This window comes from Genypterus blacodes, unplaced genomic scaffold (genome assembly GCF_046128005.1).
Source record: "Genypterus blacodes isolate CSIRO-AG114 ecotype Tasmania unplaced genomic scaffold, CSIRO-AGI_Gbla_v1 ptg000067l_1, whole genome shotgun sequence".
NCBI classification, from domain to species: Eukaryota; Metazoa; Chordata; class Actinopteri; order Ophidiiformes; family Ophidiidae; genus Genypterus; species Genypterus blacodes.
This window is the reverse complement of record NW_027466879.1, coordinates 16,547,263-16,566,018: the sequence shown is the minus strand read 5'-3', so window position 1 is coordinate 16,566,018 and position 18,756 is coordinate 16,547,263. Positions and strand designations below refer to the sequence as shown.

General features: G+C 39.3%; 1 protein-coding gene across 1 annotated transcript in view; it reads right to left on the bottom strand.

Annotated features, from left to right (window-relative positions):
• The window catches only part of ush2a (Usher syndrome 2A (autosomal recessive, mild)), a 169,448-nt gene that overhangs the window by 114,359 nt on the left and 36,333 nt on the right, over positions 1 to 18,756 (bottom strand). The window contains 14 exon segments of the mRNA XM_076156076.1: positions 2,126 to 2,249; positions 3,034 to 3,140; positions 6,920 to 7,067; positions 7,722 to 7,897; positions 9,430 to 9,711; positions 11,090 to 11,237; positions 11,568 to 11,691; positions 12,557 to 12,785; positions 12,941 to 13,099; positions 13,311 to 13,474; positions 15,581 to 15,761; positions 16,953 to 17,090; positions 17,180 to 17,405; positions 17,603 to 17,886. Of these exon segments, the coding sequence (XP_076012191.1) occupies positions 2,126 to 2,249; positions 3,034 to 3,140; positions 6,920 to 7,067; positions 7,722 to 7,897; positions 9,430 to 9,711; positions 11,090 to 11,237; positions 11,568 to 11,691; positions 12,557 to 12,785; positions 12,941 to 13,099; positions 13,311 to 13,474; positions 15,581 to 15,761; positions 16,953 to 17,090; positions 17,180 to 17,405; positions 17,603 to 17,886 (2,490 nt within the window).

Sequence of the window (18,756 nt, the reverse complement as noted above, 5' to 3'; positions counted from 1 at the left end):
AAGATTCAGTGTGGAAAAAATTGACCTCAAGTACCCTAAATTCATTCAGCATTAAGAGGCGTCGTTAATCACAGGTGAATCATCATGGAAACATGCACCCACGTCACAATAATTATACGTGGAAAATAACCCATTTAGACCAAAAATGTAGTCTACTGCCATCAAAATCAGGGCTAATGATACATATTTATACAGACAGCTGGGTTATTTATATTAGGCCATTGATTTTACATGGTAAATTATCTTGGTCTTAACTATGATTTAGCATGGATAATATTGACCCTTTTAAAAGACATGTCCATAATTTACATGTTTAGAAAACTAGAAAGCCTGCAGCAAGAACATCAATGAACAATTTATGGAAAACACAAATTATTAATATTCCCAGAATGGTGCATAATGTTGACAGAGAAAAATGATAATCTTCTGGTCTCTATAGACAAACCATCAGGACCTTCTGAAGCCTCAATGAAGGAGAAGAAACGTCATAGCTACAAAAAGTTTGCTTTTTGTTGCTCAAACTCAGAGTGACAGCATACATTCAAAAAACATATAAATGGAATTCATAGGGTTAAAATAAACTTTTTTAAAGAACAATGCGATTAATATCAGAATGACACAACAGTCATTGTTGGAGTTACTGGGTTTTCCTGAGACATCAACGATTGACAAGTCTCTCCTCTATGATCAATTGACTCTTGGGGGGGCATTACAGTGCATTACATTCATAATCCAATTTGGCTTTGATTTGTTCGCTGTTCTGTTCGCTTCGATGGGAATAATTGTCTGTAGATGATGTTATTAGTATTGATGGTTGTAAAAGTGCTATGGTTTGAGGACTGCCGACACATTGATGGTCCAGAATAGATCCGGTCTGAAAGTGATTGTCTGATCCATTACCCTTTATGAAGGAGGAGCGTGGAGGAGAGGCAAGGCACTCCTCAATAGCAAAAATCATCATCTATTTAGCTGGAAGCAGTGAGAGGGATCTATTTCCCTTTATCATGGGGAATGGATGAGAGCACAGCGATGAAAAATCATCATTTGTTGATTTGGGATAAATACACAGTAAGACAAGACAAGAACAGTGAGGCGGGCGCTCACCAGCTGGTGGGACTTCTTACACTGCACACTTTCAAACAATGTGTCTATAACATACCACAATGAAAACTGAAAGAATCGAGAACTTATTTATAAAAATAAGAGAGAGGGAAGGAGCCTTTTCCTTATTCTCTCTGTATCAACCTTGTTTAAAAAATCTGGTCTTTTTAGATCCTTAACATTTGAAGTAAGAATTGCTGTATCAAAATTAACAATTAACTAATAAACGTTTTTTTTGTAATTGTTTAGTAAACAGCGGCTGAGAATGCAAACTCACACTTGTCAATTGTTTGATATTTGGGCTGTGTACTACAAATTCTGAGGTAGAATTAATTCCATTACATGGGTAACAAATGAACTGCTATGGGTCAAATCACAGTACTTTAAAGCCCAATTTATATGGATGGTGAATAAAAAACAAATATCTTAGTTTGCTCAATGATCACAACTACTTAGGAAAAGCTTTACCTGCAAAAACACAAAAATACTGCACATCTGAAATTGTACAAAACTAAATGGTTAGCCCGACAATACTTTTGACATTAAAACAAACTTATTTAACGATTTTAAAACACTCTGGTTATATTCATTTTGCTCACACCAAGGCAGTTTTGATTCATAGTTTATGCTGGACAGAGACAAAGTTAGCTCAAGTGGCATCAGAGAGCTTTCGCCTGCTTAAATCCGACTGATTAGTATCAGCAGTCATTAATTATGACCGTCAGACTGGGTGATGTTCTCAGATGAAGCAGAACATGTTTGGCTGTGCAGCTCAGCTCTCTAATGATGCTGGTAAACAGAAAGATAATTGTCCTTTAGAATGACTAGGGAAGTCATTCTAGAGGAGTGTCTCTGAAACCACAGCAGAGGGTTGACTGAACAATACAAGAATGGACCCGCAAAAAGTAATACATATATATATATAAACGTATATATAGTGTATATGTATGCACACATACACAGATGCTTGTACAAACATGCTGAGGCATTCACAGTATTTGGCACACGCAGACATATTGCTCACCAGTGAAGTCAGTGTTGACAGGAAGGGTGTCACTGGGGAACTGGAAATAAGTGTTTCCTGAGAACCTGGTTCCTCTGACAACAGGGCTTTGTGAGTCAGACAGAGAGATGTCTGTCCTTTCAACCTGTAAAATAAAAAACAAAAAGCCCAACAGCAACAACATTTAAAAATGCATTTTAGGCCTGTCAAATAATTCCTTTGGACAACAAGTAATTGTAGCAACAAATTGCAATTAATCATGATTAATATGTTATCCCAATAGACTTGTACTGATGCACAATCATCTGCCTACTGAGCAGTGAAGAAACAAACAGAAATTGATGATGCCTATGCTACTTTTAATGTTATGTTTGTATGTTGTATGTTTGCATGCGTATGTTATCCTTATCAGAGTTCGTTTAAAAATATCTTTAATGAATTGTTAAAAACTTTTTTGTTCATCTGGGATAACTGATGTGATGGATAAAACATTGAACAATCTAAGCTTTCCTGTGTGCTGTGTGAGGGAGGATGTGTGAAAACTCTACTGACCCCCTCCAAAAATACACATTTGAGGGCACACCATCATCATTGTTCCCAGTACTGTTGGTGATGACGATGGAATGCAGCAGCAGGAGGTGTTTGTTTTGAATATTTAAAAATGGGAAAGGGTTAAATGACTAAATAAGTTGAAAACCAAATTATTAAAAAGCCATTTGTTGGCAAACAGCCAAGTAGACTATCCATCATTTTTTATTATTCACATTGACATTAACCTAAAAATGACCTGACCTACAATAAATGTTGAAAAAGTCATGCTTCTTTGAAAAAGAAAAATGAAATAAAAAAAGGAGGAAAGAAAAGACAGCAACCAAACAAACACACTGATGGGCTGTGTGAAGATTGTAAACTTATAAGCTTTCACATACCTGATACAGTGGGTGTGGTCCATTGAGTTGGGCTGGGGGCTCCCACTGTATTTGCATGGTGGACTCGTTCACTGGATGTAACATAGGTGAGGACAAACCCGATGGAGCTGGGAAAAGGAGAGAAAACAACAATAGATACAAAACATAAAGTAATAACAAACACATTCAATCTGCTTTCTGAGTCATTGTTAAATAGGAAAGAAATATGTCAACCAAACCTGACCGTTATCAGCTTCACAAAGGTGTTTGAATTGTATTGGATACTACAGGTTTATCTAACAAAGTGGCCAATAGCTTTATTCTAAACATACATGACACCATATCTTCTCTATAATTCACAGGGAAAATATGGTCACCAGGCTGACAACTTACATATTTCGTCCACCATATTGAATGTTACTTTTTTTTAAATTAGAAACATACAGTATACTGCAGCTCATTGCTATTATACCTTATATACTGTATGTCAGGAATTCACTTAACATTGGGTCAATTTAATTTCATTCTTTCACTTTAGACGTTACATTAAATGTCCCTTTTAAACACACTGGCGCTCCTGGAGTTGGTCCTTCAACATGTATCAATCAGAAGTAAATCAACCAGACCAGCTGATATGGTGACAAGAGATATAAAAGAGGGGAGAGAGAAACACAGTAAGTGACGGAGTGATATAGAAATGGGCACAATGTGTGTGTATTAGGTCTAATCCCCTCCTTGTGTTTGTGTGTGTGTATATGTGAGTGTGTGTCTGTAATGGTCTAAGAGCAAGAAGTAAATTAGCTCTGGGTGACACGCATGCAGGCCATCTTTAGTGTGAGTTCTAATAGAGCTCTTAAATGGGAAGTGGACAGCTTGTCTTGGGTTGCTCATCTTGGCACATCAAACTATAAATTACAGTCAATCGATAGGTTACCAGTCTATTGAAACTGAGGTATACTGGGCTGTAGTGACATTTAGAACACTCTCCACACCACTTATGAACAGACATAATACATTGTGGAACACTCATTTAATATATCATGCTAGAAAACATGACTTTCTTCTATTTGATTCAGCTAAGTCTTTGTGTATGTTAGTGCAGGGAGGTAAATTTGGAACTGAATTACCATTTTGTAAGAACTTGAACACCTGCTTCATGGCAAGGGAAACACTGTCCACAGGTCCACAATCAGTTCAACTGGTGGTCTTTTGGACTATGTGCAAAGTCTAACCATCAATGAATCATGAATGTGTGTGTTTGTGTGTGTGTGTTGGGGGGAGTATGGGGTCAGAGCAGACAACATTCCTCTGTTGTGACAGGTAATTGTCTAATAAGATGTAATGTAGTCTTCTGTGTCATGTGTATCATTTGTGCTTGTTAATTCACTGCAATGTATGACACCCTCAGTACGACTAAAGTACTTGCTTGAACGTTTATGTTTAAACACAGACACACAGACACACACGCACACACGAACACAAAGGTTAACAGTCCACCAGAAAGGTTAATTTTAGTTGCTGACATGGTAATGAAGCAGCTAAATCACAGGCCAGCTCCCAGGAGCAATTGTGCATGTGTGTGTTTTCTGTTTTTACAGCAACTGACATGTCTTAAGAGGCTCTTAGCATACAGTTACACCACACACAGCCACACCACTTATTGACATGGCGATCCCTTGCCATGCATATTTCTCTCCTCAAGAAGGGCCTCAGGCCAATTATGCGTAAATCAATAAAGTTCTGTTCTGTTGAGTGGTGTTACAGTGTGAGTGTGTATGTGTGTATGTCTCCCTGTGTGTATGTCTTGTAGAACAAGCTTTTATGGATGTAGGATACATAAAACATCACCATCAGCCCCTGATTAGCCACTCACTTTACGCTTTGATCAATAACTTTGTGGGAAGACACACATACTAAAACAATTGCAAATGCAAGAACCCAGGTGGAGGGAGAGCTTCTCCCCTTTGACATCGTGTCTGTGTCAGTGTGTGAACTGATATTATCCATGTGCTTTTTATCTGAGGGTACATGGCTCTGATGGCCAAGCGTTACCTTTGGCACAGTTATTACTGTATATGCAACACATACATTGTAGAGACTATATGACTGACTGTTTTCAACTCAGGGTTAAATATGGCACAAACACACATTTCCAGGAGCACCTTTTTGTCAACAGTTCTTACATACAATATTTCAAAAGCACAATTATAGACTTCTGAGATCGAATTCTATTGGTAATACTAGGATTTTGTTTCAATGCTACATATTATACACTTGTTGTTGTTTTTTAAAATAGTAAGGTAAGTAATTAGGTGGCAATCTTAGCTGTACTTATTTGGAGCAGGATGTACAACTTCTGAACAAAAGTAAAAAATACAGTTTAATATCAGAAATACCTTTATCTTATATCATATATGAAAATTCATTAGCTGTTGTCTGAAAAGTACTCCAGATTATGGTGTAAGAGATGAATGAGGAAAAATAATAAGAAAAGTGTAGCTGTGACAGAAGCTCAATACCCAATGGAATAGCACACGGTATGCAAATTGATTAGAATTTTTTCAGTCTGAAAAGCGTCAGCCAAACTGCATATGCCATTATCATTTCTTATAGTTGAAACAAGGGACATCTTTGGCATTGGATGAAACAAAAATGGCGGGAACAGATGTGGCTGTTAAAAATACATTCAAAAAGTCAACTGGGTACAATAAGCCATATTGTATTGTACTGTATTACAGTCAAGAGAAGTCTTTGGAATCACTTGAAATAAACATTGTCACAGTGTCAACAGATGTCGCCATTAAAAAAACATTTAAAAAATCCACTGATTACAATATGAAGTATCATTCATCACAATAAATACCAGGAAGGACTTTTCAGGAATTGCACGAAATGAAAATATTCTCCATGTCAACAGATGCAGCCGTTAAAGAGTATATTCAAAAGCTCAAATCCCTTAGCAAGTATTTATAGATGAAAGATGTTTTCAACCACTCAACAAACATTGTCTCTGCACCTACAGGGAAAACAAAAACAAATACAAACAAGATAGGAGACTACAAGTGAACAGATGGAAAAGTATGTTGGAGCGCTGTGAATGTGTGTATGTCCATGGTGGTGCGTCTGTATAACAGGGATCAATGTTCCTTTACTGTGACGTGGTATTTTGTGTGTGAATTAAAGGTACGTAGGGGAATAAGCAAATGGTAGAGTGCGTGAAACATTGAGAAGGAGTCTGTGATACGGAGGCAAATAAAGAGGGTGAATTAACAGTGTATGTATGTGTGTCTGCGTGCATGTGTGCCATGTGTGTGAGCGCGTGTACATGTCACCCTGCACTGATCAATTAGGACTCGTCTCAGTCCCAGTGATTTGTGTCTGAGTTATTAAACACAGCTAATTCATCCAACTTCCATAGTGGTTATAAATCCACGAGAGAGAGAGAGAGAGGGAGAGAGAGAGAGAGAGAGAGAGAGAGAGAGAGAGAGAGAGAGAGAGAGAGAGAGAGAGAGAGAGAGAGAGAGAGAGGGTTGGTATCCACTGCATGTGTGTATTTGATTCATGGCAAGCAGGAAGTGTGTGTTCCGCCACATTTTTCTCCTTGTAATTAACAGTAAATTGTTTTTACTGCCATGCGCCATGAAAATCCCCTCTGGTTAACAGCACGAATGCTGCTGCTACTCAAGTACCGAATGACTGACTGTGTACATGATTGTGTACGTGTATGTGTGTCAAAGTGGAATGTAGAATACCACATGTTTTAAAAATAAAATAGCTAAATATTGGCACCTGTATCTTTTCAAAATCTTAAATGTATTGTCTATACAGCTGCCTGCTTAGTGTGACAGGTGAAGTACAGATTCCTGTATGTGTGTATAGATGTACAGTGGAAGTGTGTGTGCTTTACCTGCTGGTAGGGTCCGTCCTGTGCTTGGCAGGCTGGTGACGCAGCCTGTCTTGGTGCAGAGTGTAATGGTGAAGTTATACACATGGTAAGGCTTCAATCCTTCCACCACATAAGCAGCTGGTGATGATGGCCCCACACTATGCAAGACCTGAAGAAGAGATAAGAGCATATCATGACAAGTAACTTTGGATAAATACAATTTTAGTGAGGTCGATGGTTGCAGCACTATGGCTGCAGCGTTATCTGTAAAATTATGATGAGAATTACTTTGGCTTCAGCAGATACTTGATACTGAATTGGGTGAAATCTTTCTATCCTTTGTTTGTGAAGTGCATGAGCTGCTGCTTTAAATCAGTTGGCCTTATTCACAAATAAACTGAAAGCTTAAGAGCCATTACAGGTTAACATTGTTTCTACAAAGACATTTAAAAAAGATGAGGTTTCACAAGCTTCTTCAGTTGGAAAATAAAGTGAAGATTTCTCCTCTGCTGTTAACAGTTGGGAAGCAACTGAACAACACAGATCCATACAGACGTGCAACACATACACATCCTATGTGAAGATTCTCATTGTGGTTTTAAGTTTAGCTGAGGAAGAGCTAATATCCAAACCCAGAGGAAGATAAATAACATGATGACAGATTTATGACTAAATGACTCCTTCTACTACTTGAACACTGTGATTATCTGAATGATGGATCTAAATATAGGAATTAAAAACTTGATTTTAACGTTTTTCCCTTTTTTCTTTAATGTAGACATCTCTGAAAAAATATTTGCATGTGTGTGTGTGTGTGTCTAACCTGACTGATCACTGGCGGAGCATAGGGATTATTGGTCTGTTCTGTAAGCAAATTGATCCTGTATTCTGTGATGTTTCCTCTTGCTATGACTTCACCGCCTTCAGCTGAGCTCCATGTGACCTTGAGACTGGTGGATGAAACTGCAGACACCTCTGGAGGAGCCATCAACTCTGGGACTAGAGAAGAAGTAGCACACAGATGGTAGTTCTTAATATGCCAGATCCAGCACATAACCAAAGCTATGAAATTCAACCTGGCATTCCTGGTGCTTTCTTTTTCTGATGCTTTCTGTCCTTTTAAACCATCTCTCTCTCATTCTCTCCCTTTGATTTGTAGACTCACTCATATCCATAGATATATGGTCCATTATATTATGCACATTTCCTCACAGTCCAGCATCATATAACTTTCAGATATAGACTATAACCTAAAAGGACACTCGCTTGGTTTGAAAAGAGCATGAATCGTAATAAAGAGAACCATCAGTCCAGCGGGATTGAATTCAGAGTTTCAACAACGTGTGACAAAGCAGGAGTTGTTTTTAGTGTATTTTGTAATACACCCATTTGAAACAAAATTAAATTACAATAAAATAGAACACAGTATATATGGATGATATATATCATATACGGATGATCCAGTGCCAAACGCTGTTTCTTTAATCATTTAAGATTGAATGTAGCTTTGACTGCTACCTCAGCTATGACTTTAAAGCCAAAGTAAATAATGTAAAATATAAGTTCAGTTTTAAATAATTTAAAATGAAGACTTTCTGGATATTATGTGGACTTAGTGGATTTAAGTATAGCATAATTCTGTACTTGCGTTAGCCACTATTACATGAAAGATTAGAGGATTCTTTTATATCACAGTTGATGGCATCTAGCTGTGAAATATGCTGTGAAATGCGATTCATGGTCGACATAACATAGTCATACTCTGTCTTTCAAACACAGCACACACAAATGTGCATGAACAGTGACGCACACATCAAGTTTAAAACGCTGTTATCATATGCTTGTTATCCAGACACATAGCTTAGAGTAATGTTGGAGGCAATCGTTTAGTCCTAATGAGCCATATCATCCTTTGAAATTCAAATACTTTAATTAGTTCCCCCCTCCCCCACATGCACTTTGTATTTCCTCCCGCCTTTCCCACCTTCTCTCTCTATCATTTTCTTGCCAAATTGTTATATTTTTGTTTAATGCAACATAGATTTTAAGTTATATTTAACAGCAAAGTTCTCCATTGGCTAGGTAACCCTTGATGGAAGAATCACTAGATTACATTCTTATTATGAGGATTCTCAGTCACAAAGGTTATGATATAATAATAAAGTAAACTGGGAACTGCATTTGTCCTCTCAGAGTGGAATTTCCCAATGGTTCTTTTATGCTGACTCTCAAAGGATCTGAAGTAAAGACATGTCTCTTTAGCACCTCATTCTACTGATGGAATCTGATTTAGGAAAAACATTTGAGACAAAAAATTGCCACAATTTACCACAGAGGGACTCACTCCCTAATTGTCAACCATGTCTCCTGTTCTTAGGTGGTAGCCAGGAGTTATGGAGGCACAGCTGAGGTGTGGGTTGTTCAGATTTACTCTCAAATTCCAGCCATACAATAATCGTTCTACTTCAAACACAATGTTAAACCATGAGTATATTTTGTCTGTGCGTACAGGTAAGTATGTTGATACAAACCTCCCTCCATAGTGCGTGCTGTGGTCCACACGGATGTCACATTGCCTGCCATGTTGGTGCTCACGACTCTCATTTCATAGTCTGAAAATGCCTGCAGACCTTCAACAATGGCAGTGCTCTCTGGGGGTGAGACGGTGGTGTCACTGGTTCTTTGTCCTTCAGGAGAAACACTTGGATCAAGCCAACCAGAACTGACAAAGACTCTCTTTTCAGCGGTGAGACTTGAAACATTATGTGGTCCCATTGGTCCACGGAGAAAAACCTCATATCGTGTGATGACTCCTGTACAGATGTAAAACAGTTCAAAAGGTACAAAAGGTGAATTAAAAATACAGCAGTGATGTGTTGAGGGAAACTGAACACCAAAAATAATGACAAAACCTTTATCAGTGTTAGGCCTTGTACTGGGAAACAGGCTGTTAATGACTAAATCTGGCTAGTCCTGCTTTGCTCTCTCTTGGAATCCAGCGTATTGTCCTAATCTCCATGTTCTATTTCACATATAACTAGGAAAATCACAAGGCTGGGTTAGCATTAAAAATCGAGCAGAACCAAAACCAAGTGGGAGATTTACAGACCATCTATGGAATAGATGAATGTCCAAATGTTGTTGAGTATTAAATACAAATAAAATAAAATAATATAATAGAGTTGCTAAAAATAGAACCTTTGTTTCGAGGCCCCTTGCTATCATCCCTGTCTCTCCTTTTTGTATAGGGTAGGTAGACACTGCATACCTACCTCCAACTGAAATAGTAGGAAGTTTAAATATGTGAAATGAAAACAGCCATGCATTTTCATCCTGTATTAAAATCTTTAAATATGCCTATAGTTTATTCAATAACCCTCGCTGGTGATATCTTGTAGCCAAAAAGCCCCTAAAGGCTTAAAAAGCTTGAGGTTATTTGCTTAATTCTGTTTTTCTGTCTTCAGAGACTAGACTGGAAGATGGATTTGTTAAATTGGAGAACACGTTGAGTAGTTCTCTCAAAAATTAATCTAATACATTTCACAGGGAACAGGGAAACCTCAGCTGAGTTGAAGAGTAATGACTAAACAGGCCAAATCTGGGAACAGATTTAATGGTGCTGAAGTAAAGATTCATATAGCATTTAACTATTATCACAATCGTGAGAGAGGAAAAAATGAAAATAATGACGTGATGACAGAGAAAAGGCAGTGAAGAAAGAGAGAGAGAAGTCCTCAGAGGAGCCAAGTATGACACTGGGAGCAATACTACAGAGTGAAAAAGTGAGAGACGCAAACATAAAGAGAAACACAGGTTACAGGGCTTTGTATGACACTGAGCCTTAGAGCCATTACAAAGCTCACTGGATTTACCAAAGGCACTTCCAGTTCTGTGCATGTGTGTGTGCGTGTCTGTGTGTGTGTGTGTGTGTCTGTGTTTTTGTTAGACAGCCAAGTCTCATATGTCTTGACTGTCACAATCCTAAAACACACACTACGGGGCAAGTGTTTAACGTTAGAATTAGCGTGATTATTCCTGTACTGTATTAAAAGAATTTGTACTGAAATGAACAATGTACATGAATGTCTACTTATCACATGAATGTATGTTTGTTTGTCTTTGTGAATATTTGTTTGTGCTTGTTTGTATACATATGTATTGTACTTATGTGTGTGCGGTGTAGGCTCTTACCATTTGGCTGAATGGGGGGATCCCATGAAGCATTGAGTCCATGAGGTCCTGTAGTGTTGACCCTGGGTGGGGGTTGGTTTTGAGGTGGAACAGCTGCTGTCAGAAGAGACAGAGCAGGGGGAGACGTGCAACCCCCAGAGGAACATGCCTGTAGGGAAAATGAGGGTTTTGATGCCTTTAATGCTGGAGTGTGTGCAAATCGATGATCAAACATAGTTCAGCTAAATTCTAGTTTGTTGATTAAAACTATCTTTCTCCAAGTGGTTTACGCTTAACAAGGTCTTCTGCCAATAATAACAGCTAGATAGATTTTAATAACAAAGAGTGAAGAGAAAAATGGCAGCAAATAGGAAAACAAGCTGCTAATCATGTTCCTCAATGTAAACACCAACATTTTACATTGAGTTTGCTAATATATTTCACTCATTTTATAATGTACAAAGAATTTCATTGATTTTTGACGGTTGTTCTTGATTACCTCCAGAGTGAAAGTATATTGGGTGAACGGCTTGAGGCCGCCTGCCACAGCCTCTGTAGACAAGCCTCTGTAGTGGATGACATGCTCTGCTCCACTAGATGTTTCTACAGAGGATAACACAAACCTGTGGGGGTCAGAGAAAGAACGACATACTTACTTTCCCATTCAAAGAAAATGCTCATCCCAGCTGTGATCATTCTTTTCATTTACAATCATTTTATACAGTCTGTCCTTTATTTTCTCCTATACAATAATGCTCTCATCTCCGTATGCTATCATATTAACATTTTTTTTCTTGCTTTACATTCATGGAACAGTTTGCATTTTGAAAAACCACAATTCTAAACATTTATTTTAAAATGAAAATATTGATGGCGCTTACTGCTGTCTTCAGAAACATTACCAGTGCAAAAGCAACAACTAAGATACATTTCTCTTTATTTCACTGTCAAGACTATCAATCAATTTGAGAGTGGTGGGTAGGTTCCAATCATGTGCTTTGGATATCAGTGTGGGGGTGATCTTTTCTTTCCCATCATGAAGTTTTTACATGTTACCTATCCGCTCACTGTGACTGCTTCATTGTTTCCGATTATTTTTCCTATCCCACAAAAGAACAATTTTCCAGCTCCTCCATTTCTGATTACTTCCATTTCCTTAGTTTTATCCTTAGCGTCAGCTCATAATTTGTTGAGCTAATTGAATATTCAGCCTGTTTTAAAACACTTTGTTTCCCAAAAAGGCATAATTCAGTCACCTAACTATTGTAGGCTACACAATAAATGATCAAACATCTTACTTTTCTTTCATGTAAGCAGATGATCCCATGTTCATGTATCTACTATACTTGTAGTTGTGATTTAGTAGACATTGAAGTGAGTAGATTCTGAGTCATTAAAGAACCCCAGTATTTTCTATAGGCAGGGCAACTGACCTGCCTAGACTGAACGTCAGTGCCCCCACCTATGTCTACCTCACTTTCTCCTTACATTTCCACTGGGCCGGTATCATTCCGTGGTGTGCTCCAGTTAAAACTAGCACTGCTCGGACCTGGTCGTCCCACAATACTGAAGTGGAGCTGGTCTATTTCTGGTGGTGCGGACAAAGTCCGGTAAGAGACCAACACACTCTCTGTCGCTCCAGCCACACTAGCTGTTATAAGCCAATAAGAGTAGTAGGTATATGGAGACAAACTGGTGTCTTCAAATGATTCAGGGCCTGGGGAAATAAGAAAAACAAGAAAAGTGAGAATTACTTTTCCATAGGGGAAACGCAAAAGGACATCAAGGTAAAGGCATTTTTGTTTCATGTATATTTGAAAACACCCAAATGCCTCTGAGATTCCACTCCAAAAACTCTGTCTTGGTACTTACTAAAAGGATAATGACTTTGTTTACTATGCACCGTCTGTCTATCCCTGATGAGAGTATAGTTGAGTCTGTTTGAGTTCGGTGAGTCAGGTGGATGCCATGACAGATGAATGGCTGAATAACTGACGGCAAAACCTGCTGGGGGAGGTTGCTGAGATGGGGCTGCTCAGAAAGAGACCAAAAAACAAGACAATGAAACCTATAAACACTGAGACAAACACACAGTAAATAAAAGTGACCATTGGCTATATCATGCATTCTTTGGGGGACACAATACATATGTATAACTTGTGTAAGTTGTGTTTAATTATGATCATTCACACCCAAACTAAATATGGGTATTCACGTGCATGTGTGAGCATGTGAACCAGACCTTTACTGCAGCCAAGGTGGTTCTCAGGGTCCAAATGAGTGGCTCCAGGCTGACATTCATCACAATTGATTCCAGTTACAAGTGCCTTACAGTAGCACACACCTGAATCTGGGTGGCATGAACTATTGACACTGCCCACTGGGTCACATCTACAAGGCTGGCATCTAGGAAGGGAAAGAAAAAGTGATGAATAAAATTACCCCACTGTTTTCAATCATGGCTATGAATAATTGTGATTTAAACAAGGCTCTCAAATTCTACTTGCTAACGTAATGCTGATGGCAATTCTTGTGCAACTATATTGAAACACTAAATGGAGGGAGAAAGTTGCCAGACAGTGCCGAAAAGCATTGAAGAAAAGGTTGACTCGTGTTTTCATATGGTTCAAATTGTCCCATTTGTTTATGATGTCACAAAACAGTATGAGGCTGGTGTCAGATTTGTCTGCATTACTGGGTCAGTTGTCACATTTCAGTTGGGTATGTACAGAAGGTGTGTGTGTGTGTGTGTGTGTGTGTGTGTGTGTGTGTGTGTGTGTGTGTGTGTGTGTGTGTGTGTGTGTGTGTGTGTTTGTGTGTGTGTGTGTGTGTGTGTGTGTGTGTGTGTGTTGGATAGTCATGGTCACCATAGCACTGTGGTAGAGACCCTCACTACCATCCATCCATTGCAAAATCTCCTAGCTGAGAAATCAAGTTCAAACTATGTTGCACCTAAGACTTGTCGGGAAATAAGTGTGAGTGTGAGTGTGAGTGTGTGTGTGTGTGTGTGTGTGTGTGTGTGTGTGTGTGTGTGTGTGTGTGTGTGTGTGTGTGTTTGTGTGAGTGCCCCTGTGACTGAGGGTGGTCAGTGACTGTCTGGGTCACTAAGGCGGTGTTTTCCCTCTCTGGGTGCACAGTGGATCATCCAGTCAGCCATCTCACACCTTCACACACCCACACACAAAATCGCAATCCACTTGTCAGAGGACACACACACACAACACTGAAAGAGAGACTGAAACTACCTTAACCCTATTACGGTGACTGACACACACACACAAGCACACGCGCGCACACACACACACACCTCTTGCAACACACGTGCTCTGTCTCAGCCTCTCACACACAGCTACAATTATTTATTGCGGTGTGAAAATCCACAGCCACATAAAGAGCCACAAATGTGTCCTGTCAACTGGTGCTCACACACACACAGGTCAGGCACATACAGATACACACGGACACGCACGTTCACGCAAACATTGTGACTCGACCTTCACTCCATTTGAAAGGAGAAAGGAAATACTAATATTGCACTCATTTTCTCCTTTTCATCATCCTCAAAACACAGAAACAGCCAAAGACAGAAGAGGACAAGACAGAGTAAACCTGCAGTAATTTGTGCCTCGGGACTAAATGCAGCTAATAGTCCACTTTTGAGAGCAGTGTGTGATAAAGAAATACATCTGTGTGTGTGTGTGTGAGAGAGAGAAAGAGAGAGACGAATAGCCTGCAGGTGGTGACATGAGTGGTGTGTAAAAACTCAAAGGCCTATTGACAGTGATACGAGGATAATGCAGAAATTAAGTTATACAGTATTGTATCCTTCTTCACATGTTCTTTGCCTTCTTCCTCTATTCATCTTCATCTCATTCTTGTCATTACAGTTTCAAAGACGTGCGTCACTACTTTTTATATCTTGTTTTATTTTTCTCTTCTGCTTCCAGTCTTTCCCTTTCTAACCCTCTACCTAACCTAAACTCTTGATATGTGTTTCACTTCCTCCCTCCTTCTTTTCACCCCTCTCCAGTGTGAGGAGATCTCAGTCACAGCCAGATCTCATCCTTAATGTCTAAACACTGGAGAGTGCCGCAATCAGCCAAGGTCAGTTCATAAACCACCCTCAGTCTCTCTCTCTCTCGTGTACCACACACACACACACACACCCACACACACACACACATTTGTGGACCATCTATCTGTTATGATGCCCTGTTGTGATGGACGTGTGCATGTTTGCGTGTGTACCTGATTTGTAAGCATGTACACCAGAATTTGTGTATGTGTGTGTACAATAACATTATGAATGTGTGTGTGTGGGTAGCCTGGAGGTAGAAACATAAGCGGTAAAGGTCAAAGCAACTCTTAACTCATGTTAAGTCTGTAAGTCATAAGTCTGCCTGCCTATCTGTAAACTGTCTTAACATACAGAGTCTGCACCTGCTTATCTGTGTGTGTGTGTGTGTGTGTGTGTGTGTGTGTGTGTGTGTGTGTGCAAGTCATGTAGGTTACCTGCCGAGGCCAGGGTTGAATCCGAAAAACATCTCACGACACTGGTCACAGCGTCTCCCTCCCACTGAGGAATGGTTGCACACACAATGTCCTGTTTGAACATCGCAACCATTCTGTAATGATCCTATTGGGTGGCAGTCACACTCGACACACACACTCTGATCTGGAAAGAGGAAGAACCCTGTTCGGAAAGGACACAAAACAAAGTTCCAGTTTCTTTGCTGTTTCCTTTCTATTCTCCATTCTTCAAACAAATCAAATCTGAGAACTTTAGACTGTAAAATATTCTATAGATTCCAGTTTGAATTCCTTATATAGCAAAGAGAGAATAAGTGAATGAAATAAACCTTTGAAATAGTATTTTGAGGCAACCATTTTACTGTAATAAGCATTAGAGGGTGTTGTTTGTCCTCTGTTTGACATAATAGGTGTGTGGAAAGCTACATTAAGCACCCTGGGTTCTAAAGACTAACTCAATTCATAGTTTATTTTTTCTCAAGGTCTGGCAGCTAATAAACAAATTAGATATTCCATTTAGCCACTTGGACAAAGAATTCTCCATGGCATACACACACTGTCATTACACATTGGCAGTTGAGGAAATTAAGATGGGCAATGTTGCCTTTTGCTGAAATTGAGCTTGGCAAATGAGCTGCCATAATGGAATATAAAAAAGGAAAAACAATGAAACTATAATCAGAAATGCTGGCAAAATTGTCCATTTCTGTTACCTCATAACAGCAGTGAATATTGGCTTTATTTGATTTTGGCTTTTTTGTGAGATTATAACGATTCCCTTGTGTACTTCTCTTCTTCTTTTTACCATCCATCCATCAAGCCATCTATTGAAACTTGCTTGGATCATCAGTGTGCATGCTTGTGTTACAGTAAACCTGACTGCTATATTGATGGGCCACCTCCATCACTGACACAATACAGCATCTGTTACCTCTGGTCTCATAAGACTGACCACACACACAAATACACACCGAAATGCATCTGCATGAGCTAATACATATACAGAAATTAAAGTGCGATGAGTGTGAAGATGCAATCTTTCCCGTCCATGGTGCTGTTTTTGAGACCTGGCACAGACAGAACAATTGCTGATTGCAAATTTGGCAGAGGGCACATACACATGCATATGCACTCAAAGTGAATCACTACCGCCCATTGTTTTGGTGTTTTTCAAAATATATTGAGCAATATTCTTATATAGTGTGTGTATTTATTCTTGGATAATTCATTGATTGATATATGTAGTCATTTGTTGATTGGAAAGACTAATTTTATTTTATTACTTAATATTTATCAAATATTTCCTATCTGGGACTCTTTTTGACAGGTTGACCACTCATCCATCCATACTCACCGGGTCGGCAGGTACTGCAGTCTGGACCATGGCGAGTGGGGACACATACACACTGCCCTGTAGTGCTGTCACAGACTGACCCCACCACTGTTCCTCTGGGGTCACAGGCACATGGCACACAACCCTGGGACAACCCCGCTGACAGGACATTAAAAAACATTGCAATTGAAAAGCGTCCCCTGGTCCGGCAGTGCCTTACAATAAAAAACAATAATACCAATACTTACTTTGAATGTCTACACTCCTGTTATAATAGTTGGGGGCACAGTTTGCACACTGCGCTCCTTCCACCCCGTCTTGGCATTGGCACTGTCCTGTCCACATATCACATACACTGCCTGACACAGTGCCCATTATATCGCACACACACGGTAGACAGCCCAGAGAGTTTCGAAGCTCCAGGGTATGGTAACCGTGGCGACAGGAGTTGCAGTGGTGGCCTTCCACATGTTCCTACAGATGAAAGGAGAGGAAGGATAGGAGGTACAGAAAAGGAAAAGAAAAAAGAATAATCTAAAGTGATTACTGTGTTGGCTAAACAATACATACCATTTTGAACACGTATGTAAAATGTACCTATGCCATTCACTCTGTTATATGGTTCTGATTTGAGATTTACAAACTTACAAAAAAATAACAAAAAAACATACCTTGCACACACATTGTCCTGTGTGAGGATTACAAACTATCCCAGGTACTGAGCCTTCTGCTGAACAGTTACAGGGGGCACAGGATCCCTCCAGTCTTAAACCATAAGAACCACTGCCACAGGAGTCACAGCGCTGCCCCCCAACCCCAGCCTTACATTCACACTGCCCCCTTTCAGGCTCGCAGAAAGGGCTGAGCGAACCCAGGGGGTCACAGTCGCATGGGAGGCAGCCGTCTGGGTGGGAAAGATTCCAATAACCAAACTCACAGCGGTCACACAAAAGACCTGGAGTGCGAGTATGTGAAAGGGGGGGACAGAAAGAGAAAACAGTGAATTGATGCACGCTTGCATTTACCCTTTCTCAGTTCGTGAGCATGTGTGTGTGTGTACTATGCCCCTGCCTGTGTGTGTGTAAGTGAGAGAAAGTGTGGGCGAGTGTATAAAACTGCCATCATTAGGGCCAGGCCCTCTACATATGATGGATCACTCACCTAAGGCCAAACACTTAATTTCACTGAGTGAGAAAATAAATAAATTAAAGAAGTACAAGAATGGTGGGAAAGAGAAAGAAGGGATAGGGGAGAGGAAAGATGGATAGAGGAGCATAAAAATAATACAGAATTACCATCTGGCTGGAAAAAAAAAAAGTAAAGCAAAAAGTGTTGATTTGGTGGTGAAAACGTATATCTGCAAAAGTTTGGCTTGTACGTAGTTAAATGATGAGTTATTTTCTGACTGTTACGCATCAATGTGAGCAAGAATACGTGTTCTCACAAATTCAGTATGAACAGACATCCAAAGTTCAAAACCTTTTATTATTTCTGAAAGTATATTATATAAAAGCCAACAGAGATAAAATAACTTAGAAAAAAGCGAAGTTTCAACCTTCCGGGTACCGCCATTAAATGCTGCTTCTTATTTACACTATTTATGCATTAAATTATCCGATTTTCTTAATATTAATATTTCTTTGAGTTTTGAGTCATCTGTTGGATTGAATTCTAAATGCCACCATTGTTTCACATAATTCCAAAATTCAGTTCCTAATATTAATATTAATATGTTAGAACAAATACCAAAATTGAATGTAATGTGTAGGATGATGACTGAAGTGGCGATGTTAGGCTATAAGGCTAGTTAAACTATGATATGCAG